The sequence below is a fragment of the Chanos chanos genome, chromosome 15, assembly GCF_902362185.1.
Source record: "Chanos chanos chromosome 15, fChaCha1.1, whole genome shotgun sequence".
Taxonomy (NCBI): Eukaryota; Metazoa; Chordata; class Actinopteri; order Gonorynchiformes; family Chanidae; genus Chanos; species Chanos chanos.
This window is the reverse complement of record NC_044509.1, coordinates 10,292,967-10,313,958: the sequence shown is the minus strand read 5'-3', so window position 1 is coordinate 10,313,958 and position 20,992 is coordinate 10,292,967. Positions and strand designations below refer to the sequence as shown.

The window sequence follows — 20,992 nt, the reverse complement described above, 5'->3', positions numbered from 1 at the left end:
CATGGCTGTCGTGGTTCTCTGCTTAAGACTCAGTTGTTCATCTGTGGTTATCTTTTACGATTAATTACACAAGATTCGATCGTAAACAAGGACCAACTCGGAGTAACAGACAGGAAAACAGTGCGACCGAATGTCGGGGACCAAGCCGACTGACAGTACTTCACTCCCACATGTTCAGTTCCCTTTTTTCGAGCTTAACGCGGCTTTATTAACAGACAGACATCATGAAACGTAGTTCAGTCATCGAATGTTCTTTTATTCTCGGAGCAATAAAGACTGATTCGCGCAGGCTACTGTATGTCAGTTTTCACCGGGTGCACGGTCGGGCTCTGGCTCGTGGTCACACTGTTCTGCTTTTCACATGATGTCGTCTCCATTCCGCTGCCCCACTATGTTCAGTTTGTCTGATGAACGTGTCGACCATACTTCCCACCTACCTGTTCCGTTGTGTACTACTAGACTAAATGTCCAAAGCATTATGAAGATGTTGTATTAATCTCTCTGTCTCAGAAAAGTGCTAAAGTGTAATAGTCTCTCTGTGTGGCTGATTCTGCCTGTCTCTCAAGCAGGCGTCCAATCACAATTAGCCTTACATGAAAATACATTTTCACTCATCGCATGTACAGTATAGACTGTATGTTGCAAAAAACTGTTCAGGGAAACACACTATCGGAGGGTGAGAGAGGTGGACAACGATAATTGGAGCACCAGTCTTACCCGACCTTATAATTCACTGGGTGCCCTGTTGCAGGTTAGTGCTGGCATACTTGCACAGTTACACACTATTTTCGCGTATTACTTCGATTCTTCACTAAAACAACACCCAGGAAGCTATATTAAGTACTCAAACGACAAATACAGATACCGTGGTCAAACTCAGTCACCGGTGTCTGTCTTTATCTGGTGGCACCTTCCGAGACACTTTTTCCGAGGACTGAGCCGCAAAAAAAGTTTGCACAAAATGTCTTGACTGTAAGACTAGAATCTGAGTGATGATGGTACACAGCTAGGCCAGTCAGTACTATGAACATCTACATACTGCACAATGCTTCACAAGACCAGTTAGAGGGAACACTTCAACACACTGGGGGAGGGCAGAAAAACAAGCTGAGAAAATTGTTCGAGTGAACCGAAAGTATCATAACCGACTATCATTTAGGCTAACTCAACAGTTACTCCTTTTCAACTGAGAGTCTATTTTCTCAGTTAGTTCGTCTTGTTCAGATTGCTGTGTTGCGCCTCACGAACACTGCAGCGTCCATCCGGTAAAAATAAAAGTGCTTGGACTCCAAGCTCTTATTTGTGTTAGGCTACTGTACAGCCAGTGCTGAACTGTTAGGATGTGTCAATAAGTTTCGAGTGGACGGAGGCTGGAATGAGAAGGCCCTGGTGTTTGGGCTTGGTTTCAGAGGTAAGTTTCCATTTATAGATGCCATCATGACAGAAAACTTCGATGTATTTTAATCCTAAACAAGATTCGAGTGCCGTTTTATGGGGAGCACTCAGTCATCCAGTGCAAAATTTGTGCCAGTTTATTGCACCGTGCTGGTCGCGTCAGACAGCTCTTTGCTTAAAACCATTCCACTAGTAGAATGGGCTTCGAATAAGAAACAAGTTTCATAAGTAGCAGCAGCCCTTGATGTCGTTTACCTCGCATTTTAAGTTGGTGTTCAGTGATAACGACGATGCAAACCATAGAGACATTATGTACGACGCAGGCAGCAGCTATCTGCTTTGCTTGAGAAACGGAATGGGCACTTCCCTCATCGAAAGCAAGGTTACACTGTAACCTAACAAATAGAGACTCGATTAAAAATCACGACGACAGACAACTAAGTGAAATTTTAGTTACAAAAGTAAGATGACGTTGGCTTCAAAGTAACCAAGGGTCCTCTGAATCCATTGCATGTTCTGCTAATGACACGTTCAGTGGGCTACAGCAATTCGCATCAGAAAGCTAGCTGGCTAGCAAGCTACTTTTATTCCATCTAACAAATCGGACAGGATGATCTGTTGAACAGAACGTCTCATCGAAAATGTCGGGACTGAAAACCCTTAGTTTAAGTAATGAAAGGTCTCGGTTCGTCGTGGATGGAATTCTCTCTTAGCAATTGCATTGGCAGAGTTTGACAGGAGTGAGATTTATACATTTTCCCCAAAGCAAGATGGACTCTCTTTCGCTTGCCTGTCTTGTCAGACCCCAGATCGACATTTTGCACTGAGATGCAAAACTGAACGAGGTTTAACCGAATTTGCTTGATTATATGAATCGAATAGTTCGTCACAGACAAAAGTACACTTAAACCTGACTCAGTACCGACGAGATGTTGTTTTATGTGTACTTCTTGATTCCGTGATAAAGAGTCCCTTCGGGCTGCAGGGAGCACTGGTCTTACCTGAAAACTAAACGCTGCAATATTGTAGGTTACTGTGCATCCACTCGACGCAACTGTGTCGGATATTGTAAGGTTTGTTTTGTGTTAATAGCTAAGGGTGGCTTTTTACTTGATTCCTGCAGCAGTGTTTGTGTGACGGACGGAGGAATTTCGGATTGTCAACTTTATGCTTCATCAACGAAAATGAACGTGCCACTGTAGTTTGCTGCTCAACTACCTCACGTATGCCTCTCACATGTTATTAAGTTAACGCCAAATTGAGAGGAAACGTGGATTACGATTAATAGGTCGGTAACCGATCAAAATGTTGACCATACTCTGACATTTATTGGTGCGCTAGACTGTGACTCGAAGATGTATCTCTTGACTGAGGACACAGTGTTTTTGTATTTTATAGGTCATCATCATCATCGCATGACAAAGCCTGACTGACAGATCCATCCTCATCTTTCAAATACAGTGTTTCTATATTCTGTGATTAAGTAAGTACACCTGCAATTCATGTCATGCTTCTTTTACGTTTTCATTTTTATAGTCTTTATTTCTTTAAGCAATTATGCATTACATCACTGTTTTCAGAGCTCATATAGCTCCAATCATTAGACATGAACATTCCTACATAAGCATCATTCAAGCCTCTTTCAGTCTTACATGACCAAAAGCTCTTGGTCACTTACTCAATCCTTTCGAAATAGTCATATCTTGTAAAACAGCTCAACCAAACTTGTCTTATAGTTGTACATTTTAATCTATACTGTCTATACTGTAAGTGAGTATTTCTGTTTGTTGTTACTTTGTAATATAGCATTTTACAGAAAAGTGAGCAAAGAGTAGTTATTACAGTGAGATAGAAAATAACAGATTCACAATGCTCCGGGAGTCAAATGAAAAGGCAGACATTGCATCTTTGCTGATCTTAGCACAACAGACCACATATATAGCTGTTTAAAACAGCCATTACAGGTATTGCCATGACAAGAAACAGCTCAAGTTTATGTTGTATTATAGCACTTAAATTATATAAAAAAAAAAAATGAAATCCTGAAAATGTGTTCTGTACCTTAACTCATACATATAAAATCGTACTGATTTCTTGTTATTTCCAAAGGACATAACAACATACAGCCCCTTTCTGTATCTTTTCATTCCTGGGCATCAGGTGGAGCCCTGCTAGAGCACCTGTGAAATAATTCATCAACATATTATCCAAACATGACCTGGAGAAAAGATCTTTATGCTGTTAAAATGTTGCAGCTATTGGCATCAGTGTGAAAAGCTGACTAAAACAAGAGTTTAAAAAAAACATTGGGATGGTTTGAAAGGCAAGTTAACACCACTGGTTAAAAAAAAAAACTTTTGCCGTTCACAGCATCTTGTGATGGTGCACGGTTTAGTGACATTAATAAGAGGTATCGCTTGAATTTCAACCTAACATGAAGGTACAGCACAAATTCAAATATGAATACATGTTTTCAAGAGACAATTCAAACTTGTTTTCCTGTTTTTCCCTCCTGAACTGTCTCAACCAACATTTTTAGCTTCCAATCCTTTTCAAAATGAATGTGTGTAAAACTCGCTGATACATTTAAAACATGGCATATACCAAACTAGATATTACCCTGTTCATTTTTAGTGATCTATATCTAATAACTTGCTGCTGAGTGATAAGAGATTAGTTTTACAAAATCTGAAATGGTTTGGGTCATTATGTAGGACAAAATGCACCAATAAAGGTAAGCCTGTCAAAAAACACGTCAGATTATCGTATTCATAAGTAGATAGAATGAGTTTATGTGTAGTTGTTGCATGTTTGCGCACAGTTCTGTGGCAGTGAAAAAAATATCTGGGTGAAGGCCTCTGTGATTCTGGATTTTTAGACGTTATTTTTTTGTTTGTTTTTTGGATCAAAAACAGAGTTCGGTTTACAATCATCAGCAGCTCTAATTGGGAGTGAAAGTACATGGGTTTTAGAGTCAATACACTCCAAACAAGGCAGCAGTCACAGCACAGATTATAATAAAATTACAATAAAATGAAAGCTCAGAAACGATGGCATTCTGATGTATTGAACAACCCAAATGTTGTTGCTGCTGTTGTTGTTGTTCTTTCGAGCCAAAATTCAATCTCGGAGAAGCAACAGGCCATTATAAATGCAAATCGATAAATAGGGAAATAATTGTGGACAAGCTCAGGGTCAACAATATTTTCAACAATAATTTCTCTGATCAATTGACCAGTGAATGGGTGAATGCATTTCTATTGCCGTAATTTGTCTTTTTCTTCTAATTGTGTTTTACACATATAGCATCACAGTGACTAGAGAAACTCTCTGAAGGAAAATTTCTGATTGATTATGTGACCGTTTGATGAGCACACACGTTTAGTCACCTCAGCTTCTGTATTTAACTTTTAGTATTTCAGTGTTGTTACCAACACGTCCGAAGCACTGTTTTCACAATGTCAGATCAATAAAAATAGGCTAAGCATTTTTAGATGGACTCCCTCCATTGCTTCCTTTTCCTGTCATTTACTGCTTTGTATGAGGTTAGTAACTCTTTTTTCCACACTATAAAAGTCCCACCACACACTACCTCAAAACACCAGGGTTTGGAAGTCCTTGAAACCTGCCTTTTTCAAAACAGCGCCGCAAACTTAGTTTACTGATAACATGAGTTGTATTACCTACCCTAACGCTGACCAAACCCCTGCTTTTATGCACTCAAACATTTCACATTTTTTGATGTGCTTAGATCGGAGCACAGCTGAATCTGGTAGTTCATTAATCATCCTGCCCTTGAATAGTCGGCGGCGCCCGGTTCAGGGGAAGAGTAAATACGTGAAATGACTGAGAGCGCTGGTATTTGGGGAGAGGTGTGGGAAACATTGAACCACAGCAGTCTGAAGCACTTTGAAACATCTGACCCTCAAGTGTCTAAACATCATCATTCGGATTTTTCAGAATTTGAAAGAAATGTAAAGTAGCATCTGTTATGCCTTACCTGGAAACGATGGTAAACTGAGGCGCTCAGCACCACGTCTTCAAGAGTCCTTGAAATTAGGGGCTGAATATTATGGTTGATCTTGGATATGGCTGGTTCCAAAGAGGTGTTAACTGTTTGACGTCAGCTGACAAGATCAGACTGACAAAACTGACGCAATAAAGGATGGATGGAGAAAGCTGCTTTAGGTTGTCATTGACTTGACAAGTTTAAAACGACTTGAGAGGATCTGCACAGTTGGTTTTTTTGGGGTTATGTGGTAGAAGATGTATGTTTTTTGTTTTGTTTTTTTTAAGAAGGGACATGCCTTCCTCCCAGATGAGGCAGAAGAAGATCACATCTAGGTTTTAGATCCGTCGGCTTTCTGTTATTGAAGGATTCATTCCTGCCAGGATTTAAATTGCCAAACAGTTTTTTGACCAGAACCTAATCAAAATAATTGAAATTATTGATGACCTTAAGGTCGGTGATTAGTCAGAATGTCATAGATTGCTACGATAACTAATGTTCAGGTTTTTCTTTTCTTGACCTTGAGAAATCTGAGATATCAGAAATCTGTTTTGTTTTTTTTAATAACAAGAGGAATAATCTTGAAAACGTGTGAAACTCTGATGTATTTTTGGGTGCCCACACTTGGTTAGATTAATGAGCATTGACTTGGGGCTTTTCTTTCCTCGTTCATTTGGGAGTGGGCCCAGGAAAGCCTCAAAAGTACAGTCCTATCTATATATTTCTTAAATGTATTTATTTGGATTTAATCATATGTATCTGAGGAATTAGGTTGTCATTGTTCACAGTTTATTGTCCTGTATGTACACAGTACATAGTGCATGTGTGCAGTCTTTTGTACACGCATTTTAATCAGTTATCACTTATCAGACCTGAATTCTTTTTCTTCTTCACTACCAGAAGATCTTAAGTGAGATCAGTCATAACAAATTTATGTAAAACCACTCGCAGCCACTTTTAGCAAATTCTGTACTTGTATTTTGGCAAGGAAGTACCTGGAATGCTAGATATCTTTTTAGCTCTGGTCACTTTCTCTCATCGACAGCCTTAGCCGCGGCATATCTGAGATGAACAAAGTTGTTATTTTGTGGTTAAGATATTTCGCCTGTATTTTAAGACCAAAGCTTTTGCCATGTTCCCCGAGCACTGTCCAGTCATTTTCTCGTGCTAGTGGATTTGACGGTCTTTCCTTTGCCATCGCTGTAAACAGGCTTTGTTATCTCTCCAGTAATTGTATGTCACATCTTTCAGGGGGCATTCAACACTTCAGGTCCTTTGATCACAAGAACTTTCCAAGTGGTAATATTGATTAGTCATGGCCAGCACGAACGGAAGTAGTCCTAAACGAAAACTGGTTCGTATTGTGTCCAGAGTATTTTAATGACCTTATAGTTGCTGTAAGATCTGTCTCTAGTGCTTCAAAAGAACATTTTAGTGTTTGGGGGTTTTTTGTAAGGGTAACACCCATGTCTGCAGAACGGAGTAGATTACTTAGTTTATGGAAGACACATCCTGTAATAAACGGGTACCAACTTTTTATCTGATGCCTCAGAGGTGATAACTTTGACCCTGTATCTATTTCTGCTCTTCCACTGTTCATATTTTATAAATAATTATAAGTTATCATATTTTATTTATTTTATAAATAAGTCTCTCCGACTTCAAGGGGGGACACGCGGATCAACGTCATATGTAAAATGAATGCCTAACTGTGAGAACCTTTGTAGTTCCTGATTGTTGAAATTGGATTTTTAGTAAAACTGCATTGTCAGCATTTAAGTCTGCATGCTTTAAACAAGTTTGTACTGTAATTTGGCATGATCCAAAGTTATTTCAAACTGATTTAATTTTAACTGATAAACCAAGCTTTTACCTGAAGGTCTGACTGGCTCTCATTTACTGCCTGCCTCTGCTGCTGTGGCTGTGTTTCACAGCAAGAGGGCAGCAGATAGCAGCAAATGCGAAACTGTACCAGGACCGTGTATGTCATGAAATGCTTTGCTCTCTTATAAAGGACTATTTAACACCTTTCTGGTGAAACAGAACCATTTTCTCAATGCGTATACTTTTATATGTTTCTTAAAGGCTTGCCGGCGAATTAGATTTGTGTGCGTGTTTCTGTGACATGTAATTAAAGCTGTTCTGCTTTACGACTTCAAAGCCATTAAAATCATAAAGCGAATCGTGTGAGGCACACAGCTCACTCGAGCTGAAAGATGCATTGTACAGAGTTGTAATGGGGTTGTTTGTAAAGTCTTGAACGGGGCATCTCTGAGTACGCTGTCCTAACGGGGAAGAGAGTGAAGGGTGAAAATGAAGGTCAAATGCACAGCTCTGCAGTCTTCATTGTGGATAGACCAGAACGGTGACCAGAGACAGGATGCAATTGCTTGAACAAATTCTGGTAGCTGTGGTTGTACCGCTGTTGCAGCACAAGGACCGAAATCTCAGAAGCTCACCGCAGTTCATCGCCCCGTCTGTAACGCCAAGCCCAAGAAGACGGACGTGTAAATATTTCAGAAAAAAACGAGTCCCTCGTTCAGTTGGATTGAAACTAATACTAACTGACGGTGTTTCATGCCTCTCTGTATAAGCTGCTCTCCTACACCCGTTTCTGGAGAACTCCTGTCGTGTCTCGGAGAGATAACTACCCATATATCTGAAGCGTTGGAGGCGCTTGGTCAGGAGGGTTCCTGAAGCCGGGGGCCGAGGCTTAACTGTAGGATTTATGCCCTCATATCCCTCTGCTCCTCTCCTTTATTTTGGAGCTCATTAAAATGCGCTGGGCCAGACCACCGGCCTAATGAATTTGGCTGCTCAGGCGCCACATATCTTTCGGCAGGAGGATCTGAATCACACCGGTGGTACTTCTCTTCGTCTGCCTCGGTGTTACGATGGCTTGTTGTTATGTAACGGCGCGATGTAGCGTGCCGTGTCTTCCAGAGCGCAACATCAGCGCGACGGTTGTTTTTTTCCCAGACATCCGAGCGTATCCCGAAACCTCGGCAAATTACAACGTGCTCTCTGCATGCTTGATTTCTGATGAATCGCGGGCGTGTGGAGGGTTCCTTTTTCGCACATGCGAACCCATTACCGGTGCTCGTGGCTTACCTTCTTTTCACCTTTGTTTTAGTTTAGATTTATTCTAGAAAGGTTTCTATGGCTCATGGTAGCTGTGTCCCAACGTGGCACAGAAGTTATATGACAATGACACATACCCTTACGCTGAAATGACTGTGGAGACGTCGAGCCAGTGGAATTAACGTATTACATCAGCTCCACTCTTCTCAGTCTGGAGCAGTAAGTCAGCTGGCTGTCTGCTCCTCTGCACTTATAGCCATATGTCAAATACCACAGAGTTAAGGAAAGAGAGAGCACTGACTCTGAGTGAGAAAGCTTGGCATGGCCTCACAGGTTATGAGTCTTTTTGTTTATTTGTGTGTTTGTTTGTTTGTTTGTTTGTTTTTACTGTGCTCCAACAGCTTTAACTGTGCTTTGTCTGTGCTTAGTCTCTGACTGTCTGTTACTCCCCATCATCAGGGTCAGCAGCACCATGAAGGGTGGAGGCCGGGGAAAGGAGCCACCCGTGGAGGGGGAGGTCAGCGGCAAGCGACCCAAACGCAAGTGTCTGCAGTGGCACCCGCTGCTCTCCAAGAAGGCCCTAGACTTCTCTGAAGAGGAAGAGGAAGAAGATGAGGAAGAATTGGACAAGGTGAGTCCCTCCGCACCGCGCGGCTCTACTCCTGCGCGCATGCGGTCAAGCCACGTTTATTTCCGTTTGGAGCTCCGGCAAGACTCGAGTTCGCTCCCCGAGCCCGTTTCAAGTTGCGTCCGGGGGGGGGGTCCCGCAGTTTCTTTTTGTTCTTTCGTGATACGTGACAGAAATACACGAAATACCTTTTTGTTTGTTTGTTTGTTTGTTTTTTTGACACACTGATGTCTCACGCCAGCCTGTTTGCTCCCCCCAGGAGCCGGCGCTGTGCTCTGAGAGCGGAGGGCAGGAGGTGGACTGCGGGGCCATGGACGAGGAGGGAGAGGGGGAGGAGGACTCGTCGGAGCAGCGCGCCCGTCGGCCCATGAACGCATTCCTGCTGTTCTGCAAGCGTCACCGCTCTCTGGTCAGACAGGAACACCCGCGACTGGACAACCGCGGGGCCACTAAGATACTGGCCGACTGGTGGGCGGTGTTGGAGCCCAAAGAGAAACAGAAGTACACAGATATGGCAAAGGAGGTAAGTCTGTCCCCCTCACACTTAATGTAGCGTCAGTGGATTTGGCTGTCAAGACAACACGTTCAGCCCAAACAATACTATAGGTCACTGGATCTGAAATACAAGAGAAGTGTAGAATAGTGTCATATTATTGGTTGGTAGTGAGCAGTATTCATTTAAGTCCACCATATCTGGTATGCTGATTCTCTCCGTTTGTGCCTTTACCACGTACAGAGGTCAGATATTATTAGATAAAATGATTGCTCTGGTTCTACCCCACCGTTTTTTAGATTATCCTTCTTGAGTTGTCCATAACCCATAAAGCAAAGTGACAGTCATGCCCTCCCATTAAAACAGGGCCTAAATGTCTTGTCAGAGTGTGATATCAGATGTTGAAGTGCCAATGAATTAATTATAGATGGTGATCTTGGCTTTCGGGCCTGTAAATTCTAGTTTAAAGGAGCAATTAAATGCCGCGATCACTGCGGGATGGGAAATGGAAGGTGTTGCTCTGACGGTAATGTAATTCACGCACTTGAGACTGGACGGTACTGTTGATAGGCTAAAAAAAAAAATAAATAATAATCTGACTCAGCCCAAAATTTTGCTCAATTTGTGTTGTACAGCGGAGCAGTTTGCTTGATTTTAAAGATGGGCTTTAAACTTCTCTTGAAACAGTAAGAGACAGCTGTGAAATACAGCTGTTTAAAAGAAAAATGTTTTTTGTACGTAGGCTTCCTTGAGAGGCATGACAGATTAAGGCATTGTCTGACACCGTCTAAAAGTGAAGAATTTCATCGTAATACTGGGATTCACAGTTCAAATCCCAGTGCCAGTTGTAGTCAGTTGTGGTGACTGGCCAGTTGGCTGTGTTCCATGGCCTCTCTCCCTCTGACGTAGCTCTGGGTAGAGACAGGTGAATGGTGCCACTCTGTGCATATTACTCACTTGATAACATCGTGTGTTGAAATAAGTAATTGGTTTCACATGTGATGGAGGAGGTATATAGTAGTATCGGTGATCTGGACTTTATGTCTGTGTACGCAGGTGTCATAAATCACTATTAACCCGATGGTTAATTGGTATTTCCTTTGTAATCACCAGGTCACACAAATTGATCACATTCATTCAATAAAAGAATTAACTGAATTTATGGAACAAAACCTCAGGCATTAAGAACAATAGGCTGCAAAATTCCAGCCTTTTAAAATGAGAAGTGAGGAAAGGAGTGAATGATTTTGTTTCATGTCAAATGCGGTGCTCTGTGGTAAACATCAGACGGTCTAATTGTCCACGCATGCCTGTCTTCCAGTACAAGGACGCCTTCATGAAGGCAAATCCAGGGTACAAGTGGTGCCCGACTGCCAACAAGCCCGTCAAGAGTCCTTCTCATCAAGTCAGCAACGCCCGCAAAAAAGTCTGGGCCTTCCCCCCCAACCCAACCAAGGACTCAGCCGTCGCCAAAAAAATCCCCAAGATGGACAATGCTCCTCAACTCAACTTTGCCATGGCAGGTGAGTAGTCTCACAACCTACACGCATCTGCTGCCTGTTTCTCTTTTGCCAACGACCCAAATCTACGGTATTAACAATATTTCTTTTTTTTGTTGTTTTTTGTTTTTGTTTTTGTTTCTCTGCAGATCCTACTAAAATGGGGGGGCTGAGCATGCTGCTTTTGGCGGGAGAACACGCCCTGACCGCTAGAGAGGTATGTTTGCCGCCCCGTCGGCTGCAGTCGGAGAGAACCGAAACGTTCCCTTGTCCTCCTGCGGCATCGTCATTTGGTGCTGCCACAGGGTGACCTACTTAACGTATACCACTGTGCCAGCTTAACACGCTGCCAACCTTAGCTCCAATACTGATCTTTTTTTTACTGCATGCTTCTGCTTTTGAGTTTTGATTTAGTCCAGAGCACACATAAAAAAATGTGTGTAATCCTACGGATACACAGGAGTGTGTGCGTGGACTTTGTCTTTAATCAGAACATTACTGTTCTCTCTCCCTTTTTTACTTTTTAAACTAGAAAACATATTAATATACTTCGGTATTCTTCGAGTCATATGCCATATCTAGAAATGAGCGTCTTTGCAGCCATGACTGATTGAGTTGAATATACATAATTCGGGGCTCGTTTCATATCGCTGATTTAATGAGCGCATGATTTGGGCTTGCACAAACAGGATCTGACAGCCTCATCTCCAAGGATACAATGGCAGGAGTCGTCTCTTACTAAACAGTCTACTGCTTGCTATACAGAATTGTTTTTCGGTCTTTGTGTGTGTGGATTTGTTAGTGAAAGAAATGTAGGACTCAGCTGGAGGTTTTGTCTGTAGTTTGTTTGTTTGTCTGTGTGGCCTCTTTACATTTCCGTGTGACTGTATTTCGTGGGAGTTTGAGTGATATGTGGACATTTTGTTAGAGCATGCGTGTGTCTGCATCTGGTGCTTGCGTTTGTGTGTGTGTCTGATCTGCTCGAGCAACAGGGGTGTGTGGGCTGTATTTCAGTGTGCAGGAGTATGTGGGAGGGGCTGTGTTTAATTTGCAAAGATATGTGGGAGGGGCTGTATTTCAGTGTACTGGGTTGTGTGTGTTGGGCTGTGTATCAGTGCACAGAGATTTGTGGGTGTGGCTGTATTTTAGTGGGCGAGGATTTGTGGGTGTGGCTGTAGTTCAGCGTGATGTGTAGAAGGGCCTGTATTTCAATGTACAGACCATGAGGAAAAGCCCTGCCTTCCATAATATCATATGGGCCTCTCTGACAGAGAATTTCAAAGGCAGCTAATGTCTGAGTGTGAACATTTTGTTACAATAGCACTGGAGCTACCTGACCTGCCTCCTGTCTTAGGATGCTTCTGTTACACAGTCCTGCTAATCCTCAGCAAATTGCATTTAGCTGCCACAAATTGATCCTAATTGGCCTCAATGCCCAGTTCTTTTGTCGCTAAAAGAGTGCCACAGGGATCAATATGAAAGGATAAACAGCTTTGCCAGGTTTTCACAGGCACAGTTTTATGTTGTCTTCTGAAATGTCCGCGCGGGAGAGAGAGCCCGAGTCCTTCAGCTCTCCGAGTCGGAAAGCGGATTACGACCGTAAGATAACGGCTTTTGCCTCTTGCAGATTTCGTCCAGTTCCTCCCAGACTGGAGTCACTGATGTTGCTAAGCATGCTGGGAAATCTGCCCTCTTCCAGCTCGCTGAGGTAAGATCAACCAGACCGAAACGGTTATCGCACCGTGGTCGTTAACACCTTCATCCACAGCATTCACAAATAAAACGCATTGGGTTGTGTATTTATCAAGATACGCAGGTAGTTTACGGCGTATATTTGTTGTAGCAGTGGTTTGAGCTAAGTGTTACAGAAACTAGTCTCCTCTCCCCTAGTTCTTGCTTTTGATGTGTCTGCCCACCGAGACTCATGTGTCTGAAAATTTTGTGGTCGCTCCTGTGGATGGATTCACTTAGCTCTGAGAGGCTCTTTCAGTTATGTCTTTAATTGGTTCTACTTTCAAAATTTGGGGCACCAAAGAGAAATAACTGATGTGATATCCTGAGGATGACAGGAGTAATATTACCCACAGTTCATAATGAGAAAGTATTCTGCAAAATTAGATTAGGAACAGTAAAATCCGCAGTCCTCTTGGCCTGCTTATGTTTCTATATAAATGATTAAGACTTGATAGAGGAGCTTGAGAAATCAAATGTTGATGTAAGACGTTGTCCTTTGCATAAGCCAACGTATGTATGGATGGACATCAGAGAGACTTTTCTATGTGTCCAGATCTCTTCTACGCCAGCCCAGCCCACGGCAGAGAGGAAACACAGTGAGGAGAGGAACCCCTCGGCCAGCGGGCAAGAGGTGAGAGTGCTAAACTGTGTCTAAGCACCACAAACAAAATGTCTGTTCCTCTTCCTTACTGACAGCTTTTTTTTCTCCGTATCAGTACACTGGAGCCTCTCAGCCTGGCCCCCCGGAGCCGCCCAAAAGCTGTGCAAAGTCCCCTTTATTTCAGCTAGCCGAGGTACGGCTGCCTCCACGTTTTCCGAAACGGCAACCAGACGAACACACACACACGCAAAATACACACAGAAACAAACACATACGCCTACATGCACTGAAGGCTCACTGCTTCCCTCACAGTGTGTCATCATCTCACAACTAAAACCCACAATATCCTCAAACAGTTTGGTTTTGAAATTCAGCCAGTAGGCCCTGCGAATTTCTGTTTTCATTTTCTATTAGTGGAATGTCTATTTAAGACACAGTGTTACTGCTGACCGGCAAAACATTTTTTTTTTTTTTTCGGGTTTTTTTTCCATCTACATTGTTATATGTTTTCGAGCTATTTAAAATACCCAAATATTTACATGGAGTGTAACATATGTTTAATGCATTATCAGGTTAGCATGCAGCAACAGAGAAAATATTTAAAGTGATGTCTCTCTCTAAACCGAATGCTGTCTGTTCTATGAAACAGATTTCCTCCAGTAGCTCTGGGTCACCAATGCCAGAAGGGAAGCAGTGTGGACAGTCTGCTCTGTTTCAGCTTGCTGAGGTTCGCTCCGTTCATGCACCAAACACACTGCTGTAATAACGACAGCAGCTTTCAGATCCTCTGCTTTCAGATTACCGCACCTAAAAAACACAGATAAAACCATTACAACTGCTGTTGATTCTATGAAATACATGTTCACGAATGTCAGGTCAGGTGCTCCTATATGGTGGCCATTTTATTGGAAATTGTATTGGCATTGCGTCCTAGAGGCCATCCATCCTATGGGACAAAATATTATTTTTAAAAACAACTCAGTTGACCAGAACTGTAAAAAAAAAAACCAAACATGTATCCCTGCATCTTTGTAAAAGCATTTATCTGAGTAAAACCATGTTTGTTGTTTATCGTTTACTTTTGTAGATGTGTTTGGCCTCTGAGGCAGAGAAAATGGAGGCTCGCTCCTTCCAGCCACCGAGTCAGTCTTCGTTAGATAGCTCTCAGGACGACGCGGCCCACACAGAGTCCAAACAGTCGAAGGACAGTCCTGATCTTCCTCTGTCCACATCTTCTTCTTCTTCTTCTTCTTTTTCTTCTTCTTCTTCTTCTTCTTCTTCCTCCTCTACCTCTACCTCTGCTTCCTCTGCCTCCTCCACTCCCACTGACACCAGCCCACCACTGCTCAACCAACCCAAGAATGTGACAAACAAAAAGAAGAAGAAGAAAGAGGGGAAAGAGACGTCGAAGGCCGACAAGAGTCCCAGCTCGCCCAAAAAGACCTGCAAGAAGCGGCAGTCCTCCGACTCCGACCTGGAGAGCGTAATCTACACCATCGAGGCCGTTGCCAAGGGCGCGTGGGGGGTGGAGGAGGGGTCCCCTAAAAAGAAGGCCCGTTCTACAACCAGTGAAAAGAGCAGCCCTGGAGACGGGCCCCTCTCACCAAAAAAGAAGATAAAACCCAAAGTACGGAAGCCTCTGAAGACCAAGGAGGAACAGGCAAAGGAAGAGCAGGTGCAGGAATCCAAGCCCCAGGTCGTGGAGAAGGAGGTAGCTCCACTCAGCCCCAAAGCGGAAGTGGAGGAGCCAGCTGTAAAGTCTGAGCCCCAGACCAGCCTAGAGGAGGGCGCCCCTCAGTGTTCCTCACCTGCTCCTGTCAAATCCGAGGAGAAAGAAACCGAGGCTAAGCCGGAGAACTGCGGCTCCAGGAAGTCAGAGAGGAGCTGCAAAGGGGCCTTGTACAAGACTCTGGTGTCTGAAGGAATGCTGACCTCACTGAGGGCCAATGTGGATAGAGGTAAGTTCATTGTTAATGACTGTTGGCCTTCTGCATTTATACCTGTTCATACAGTCCGATCGTAACAAGATTCTCATTCATTAACCAGTTACCCATTCACTATACGTATATAATCGTACGTGGTTGACAAAGCTCTCTGTTTTGTGACTTTGAGAGAGTTTGTTTGTGTATGTGGCTCTTTAACAGGAAAAAGAGGTTCTGTCCGAGGTTCTGTCTCTGACCATGAGATTAGCTGGACCGAAGAGAGTTGGACCTTTTCCCAGGCTGTTGCCAGCAATCCCAAAAAACTGAAGAAGTCCAAATCAAAAGACGAGATCCCACAAGGGTGAGCTTCTCGTTAATAATGTTGTCTACTGAAAAACCCAAATGTCTTTGACCTTAAGCGATTCACTTCACACAACGTGCGCTAATTATCTGTTCTCAAGTCAGAATATGTATCACTTGAATGCTTGAATGTGTATAACATAAAACAGAATTTTCACATGTACAAACTTTCAGTGAAAAAATACAGTTTCAATTATTACTTTAGTCTCCCAGTGCCATAAAAATTACAAGTCATGCTTTTTTTGAAATTCTTGACCCAGACGATAGCGTCACTTTGGCAAAGTATTTTTATGTTTATCAGCCACCACATTTACATTCAACATTTCTGTTTTTCTGCTCTGTTGAAAACAAACCACATTTTGACCTCAGAACCATAGTACCAAACCATTAGTGGACAGCATCATATTTAAATTGTTAAGAGTTATAAAACTTAAAATGATATCTACAGACCCGATTACATGAACAGTTTATTTATGCAAATAATACAGGGAACTGTGAGCTGTCTTTGTTTGTGTTTAACCTTTTACAAACTGACGTTATCACAGACTGCTAATGTAGTCGCCCTTCTGCTTGTTTATCTCACTTAGTCTTGGAAAACTGGAGGAGGAATTTGAGAAGAAGTTCAACAGCCTGCCCCAATACAGCCCTGTGACATTTGACAAGAAAAGCACTTCCGCTACCAAGAAGAAAAAATCCACCCCAGCCAGTCCAGCCGAGCCACCTAAACCTGGCAAGAGTGAGTAATGTCTCAATTTTGAGAGTTTTGATTCGCTGTCTCCACATCACTGCCTCTCATTTCCCGTTTATTCACTGCATACAGAAGTACATGTTTCATAAAAAGATAACAGTTTCTCCATCTCATGCATTTTCCTTTTTTTTTTTTCTGTTCAATATTAGGTTCATCTTCATCTCAGAAAAAGGCTTTATTCCACAAGATTGTTAGCAAGTACAAGCATAAAAAGGAGAAGCCCAATACCTTGGATAAAGGTGATCTAGTGCAGACATTTGTTTTTTCCTTATTGTCTTTATTGTCATACCGTTATTGCTTACTGTCTGGTGCCCGATGTGTGAGCGCTCTACATAGGCTAGTTTAAATGTAGCATTTTTTCACCAACGGCCTCGCTCTTCCGCGTTCAACAACTCCCTGCCGTGAGCGGCAGCGAGAACCCAGTTATGAAGATGTAGGTCATTTTACCCAGACCTTGTCTTAAACACAGCTCACGTGCGTTCAAAAATCTCTTTTAACGTTTCATCGCAGTTCTCTCATTGTGTGCTTTTTCTTTTTTATAAAATTGTCGTAAACCCGCTAGCCATGTTTCATTTGTTCATGCCGCGTTAGCGGAACGCGCCGCCAAACATCGTCTCATCAGCCCCTTTCTCTTTGTAGCCATAGCAGGGTGTGACTCTCCTGTGTTGGAGATGGTTCCAAAGGTTAAGCCTTGTGCCCAGGGAATGGTCCTCTCTGCTGAGGCCCAGAGGGCTGCCGAGATGCTGGTGGGCAGCCAGAAGAGAAAGGCCAGGAAGAGCAAGATCACCCACCTGGTGCGCACTGCCGACGGCAGGGTGTCTCCAGCAGAAGGTACGTGTCCACATAGGTTCTTCTCACCATTTCAACCTACACTCAACCTACACTCACTGGCCGTGGCATCACTGGGTTACTGCTCGTTGGATGGTGGTGTCTTCCTGTTGAGCATAGCCTGTTCTCCGGTTTAGGTCTTTGGACTGTGTGGGCCACTCAGGTGAAGGGAATTAGCTGCTACCGTAAATTCTCAAATAGTGGCCAGGGCCTTTATTTACCTCAACTGACAAAGGAACCAGGCCTTTATTTGAGACAGGCTATTAGTAGAGACAGGCCATTATTTATGATTTGGCTTTTTTTAGTAGTGTATTTTGTAATATTGTGATAATGTTTCATTTCTAATTTATCCTATAAGGATTTACAGGTATACCTACTACTCAAATATGTGCTAGATTTTATTTTATTTATTATTTAAAGAATAAAAATATTAGGTCTGCTACAGGCAGTTTGTCTCAGATTATAATGTTATGGTGCTGATAATAACAGCAGGCAAATAAAAAAGAACATATGGTAATATCTACGAGATATTCGCTGCAAAAAAGTCACAAAACAATCAAGCTTCGATATCATATAGAAACATATTGGTCCACAAATTCTCAAATAATAGCATACTGCATCATGGTAACAAACGTTTTAATTATTGGGAGCATGTCAGATATACCGTTAGGCTACTTATAGGCAAAGCTATATCTGATCGGTTTAAAGGTCAAGTTTGTTCCTGTGTTTCCAGCTCACAGGCCGACATGTCCCTACCGTACCCTACGCCATCTAAAATCAAACATTTTTTCCCTTCAAGTACCGTTTAGACATGATGTTATATGAAATAACTCATAAATAATGAAATAACACATAGGAAATAGGAAGGAGAGAGTTTTGGCGGTGATGTCCCTGAATACTAATAATAGGCCATTAACACACATAGTCCTACAGCAACCACAATCCATGTGAGTTAGAACACTATCAGTATGGTGTTTCTGTTAAAAAGTGAAATCAGTAGCAACAGAGCAGTGAGCATACTTATCGTGTTTTGCTGTACTGATGTAAATAATGCTGTGGAAACATGATGAATTTACCACCTGTGCCTTTCTGTCATTTTTGGGGCTTTTTTGTTTCGTTTTTTTTTTTTACCCTGTATTTGGAGCCGGCCTTTATGTGCCCAAACAGGAAGCATTATTTGAGACCCGGTTTTTATTTGAGAATTTATGGTACATTCCTGGAACCATTCCGAGACAATACATGTTTTGTGACAGGTTCACATTATCCTGCTGACAGGGACTGTATGATGGAAGGTGAACTGTAGCTATAATGGGACATACTTCGGGCTCACCCACTATGTTCAGATATGCTGTGACTTTTTGACTTTTTTAGCCCAGTTTAGTATCAAGGAATCTAGCGTGTGCCCAAGAAACCTTTCTCACACCATTACTGAGCTGCCACTGGTTTATACCATTGATAAGAGGCGGGACACAGTCTTTCTCTGTTGTCCAGTGAGTTTCTTTTGTTTGGTTGTCTGCTGTCTGATCTATGGATGATGATGAAGTTACATTCTGAGATTCCATTGAGTTTGTTTGTTTGTTTTTTCCTGTGGTTCTTCTTTGACCACTCCCATCAACACAGACGGTTTTTGGCCATTTGATTTTTGCTTACTTAAACAGTCACGTGCCGGGGGGGGGGGGGGGGGGGGGGGGGCGTGATCCATTTTCAAGAACAGTGTGGTCTACCATATAAACTGCCCACAATGCTTACTTCGCAGTTCAGCCGGAACTGAAAGGTCAAGGTCAAGATGCTGTTTTGAACTTTTGTTAATCCAGTGGCCTGATGAAACACAATTCGGTTTGGAATAGAGAGTATTATGTTTATACAGAAAGTGTATAAAGAGAATAGAAATATGCTTAGAGATAACAGGATAATGCAAAATAAATTCATACTCAGCCATATGAGACAAAGCAGGGATTTTTGGCTAGATGTTGAGCCAAGTTAGGACTATAGTATCTGTCTGCAGAGACGCAGTTTCACGCCAAACAGCAGTTTCGCAACAGCAGTTTCAGGTTAGCGGCACTCAGCGCATGCACTGACACTATTTTTGGTTTGTCTTAGGGACTGTCGGGCTTATCAACGTTTCGATCGTTTTGTGGTGGGTTTTCCGACAAACGTGCGATATTAAACTGAAATAAAACAACGCCAGCATCATAAACACTTTTGAATGTTTGTGGTCAGGGTCAGGTCAGGATTAGACACTTCGGCCGACAGCCTGAAACTGCCGCCGTGAACATGCGGCTCTGGAACTGCAGCTCTGCAGCCAGAGCCCTCTCAGTTAGGGCCGTAAACGTGCAGCTCTTATCAACTTCCAGTAAACAAAGCAAGATGCAGTGATCTAGTTTCTCAGCGTCGGGAATGGACGGAAGAGGTGACACCCTGTGCCACATCGGGGCGAGAGAAAAAAAAACCATGTTGCTATTACAAAATGTAAATGGTACAGTGGGTAAAGTGAGGGGAAGATAACATCAAGGCTCGTCATAGGAAACGGAAGCTTATTTGTACACTATAGTTCCAGACTCTGCTTAGTTTCTCATGAGGCAACCCTTGGTCGCCTTTATAACAGCAAAGCCTGAAACTTAAAAATGGGGCATTGCATCCTAGTCTGCCCAGAATGTAAAAAAAACAAACAAACAAAAAAAACAAAGAAAGAGGTACATTGACCTGTTTGTCTACACTCTCATAGCAGATTCAGTAGCAGCTATGATGTACTACGGTCTTCATCCGTGATATCGACGCTTAGGTTTCGTCGGAATCACGAAAAGTAGGTCAGTTGTCCTCTAAAATGTCTTCTCTCTTCAATAACAGAAGACAAAGCAAAGGAACTGACCCAGGATCAGGATGAAAAGCCATTAAACCAAGAGACTTTATGCAATGAGGAAGGCTGCTACGCTGCACCCAGGTCAGAGGAGGCAGAAAGGCCTGATGCCTCCAGCAGCCTCCCAGCCTTTTTCAGTCTGGCGGCCCTAGCTGAGGTCGCAGCCATGGAAAACGTGCACAGGTAAGCCATGGGCAAACATAGTCATGGGTTTTAGCCACAGTGTGAGTGGATTACTGACCTTTGTCTGTGTGTGTGTGTGTTTGCGTGTTGTAGAGGCCAGCGTGCTGTCGGCATGTCCAGCGAGGGCCAAGTAAAGGAAATGGCCCCCCAAACTCCAGTTCTTATCTCCTGTGCTGACCAGTAAAGGCCTGTTAGGCTGGACCCTCCTGGGATTGGACAAGCTGTGAGAGTTCTGCAAACCCCTCTGGCCTTTGGACCTTGAACTGGGGGGGGGGGGTGGGGAGGGGAACGCAAGGGGCAAACAGGAGGAGCGGCTCTGATGGGACTCTGGACCAGAGGTGGGGGTCCCAGGAGGCTTCCACGCACAGCTGACACTTGAGGCTGGTGGAGGAGTCACGCTAAACCCCAGAGCATGGCTTTTCCACTAGGCAGCGGGGTTTGGTTAGACAGACTGTGTTGCACAAAAGGAGACTGCCATTTTAAGGTCAAGTTTTGCATACAAAAAGTGCATTTGGAGAAAGCTTTCCCTTTCTCTCTCTCTTTCTTTCTCTCTCTCTCTGTCTTTCCCTCTCCCCCCCCCCCCCCCCCCCCCCCCCCCCCCCCTCTCTCTCTCTCTTTCTCTCTTTACACGTTTTTTTTTTTCTGTCTCTCACT

The 20,992-nt window shown here is 43.1% G+C and overlaps 1 protein-coding gene across 1 annotated transcript; it reads left to right on the top strand.

Annotated features, from left to right (window-relative positions):
* Nucleotides 1-2,835: 2,835 nt before the first annotated feature.
* Nucleotides 2,836-20,558, top strand: bbx (BBX high mobility group box domain containing). The gene is made up of 16 exons (XM_030792832.1): nt 2,836-2,878; nt 8,945-9,116; nt 9,373-9,636; nt 10,928-11,129; nt 11,255-11,322; nt 12,733-12,813; nt 13,393-13,470; nt 13,556-13,633; nt 14,090-14,167; nt 14,528-15,398; nt 15,585-15,723; nt 16,310-16,458; nt 16,620-16,709; nt 17,110-17,301; nt 20,146-20,338; nt 20,432-20,558. The coding sequence occupies exons 2-16, from the start codon at nt 8,958-8,960 to the stop codon at nt 20,520-20,522; spliced, it is 2,733 nt and encodes a 910-aa protein (XP_030648692.1). The 5' UTR covers nt 2,836-2,878; nt 8,945-8,957; the 3' UTR covers nt 20,523-20,558.
* Nucleotides 20,559-20,992: the final 434 nt, after the last annotated feature.

Coding starts and splice junctions, on each gene's coding strand:
- bbx (XM_030792832.1), top strand. CDS start 8,958: ATGAAGGGTGGAGGCCGGGGAAAGGAGCCACCCGTGGAGGGGGAGGTC. Junction 13,634..14,089: donor CTTTATTTCAGCTAGCCGAG/GTACGGCTGCCT, acceptor TCTATGAAACAG/ATTTCCTCCAGTAGCTCTGG. Junction 17,302..20,145: donor CAGGGTGTCTCCAGCAGAAG/GTACGTGTCCAC, acceptor CTTCAATAACAG/AAGACAAAGCAAAGGAACTG.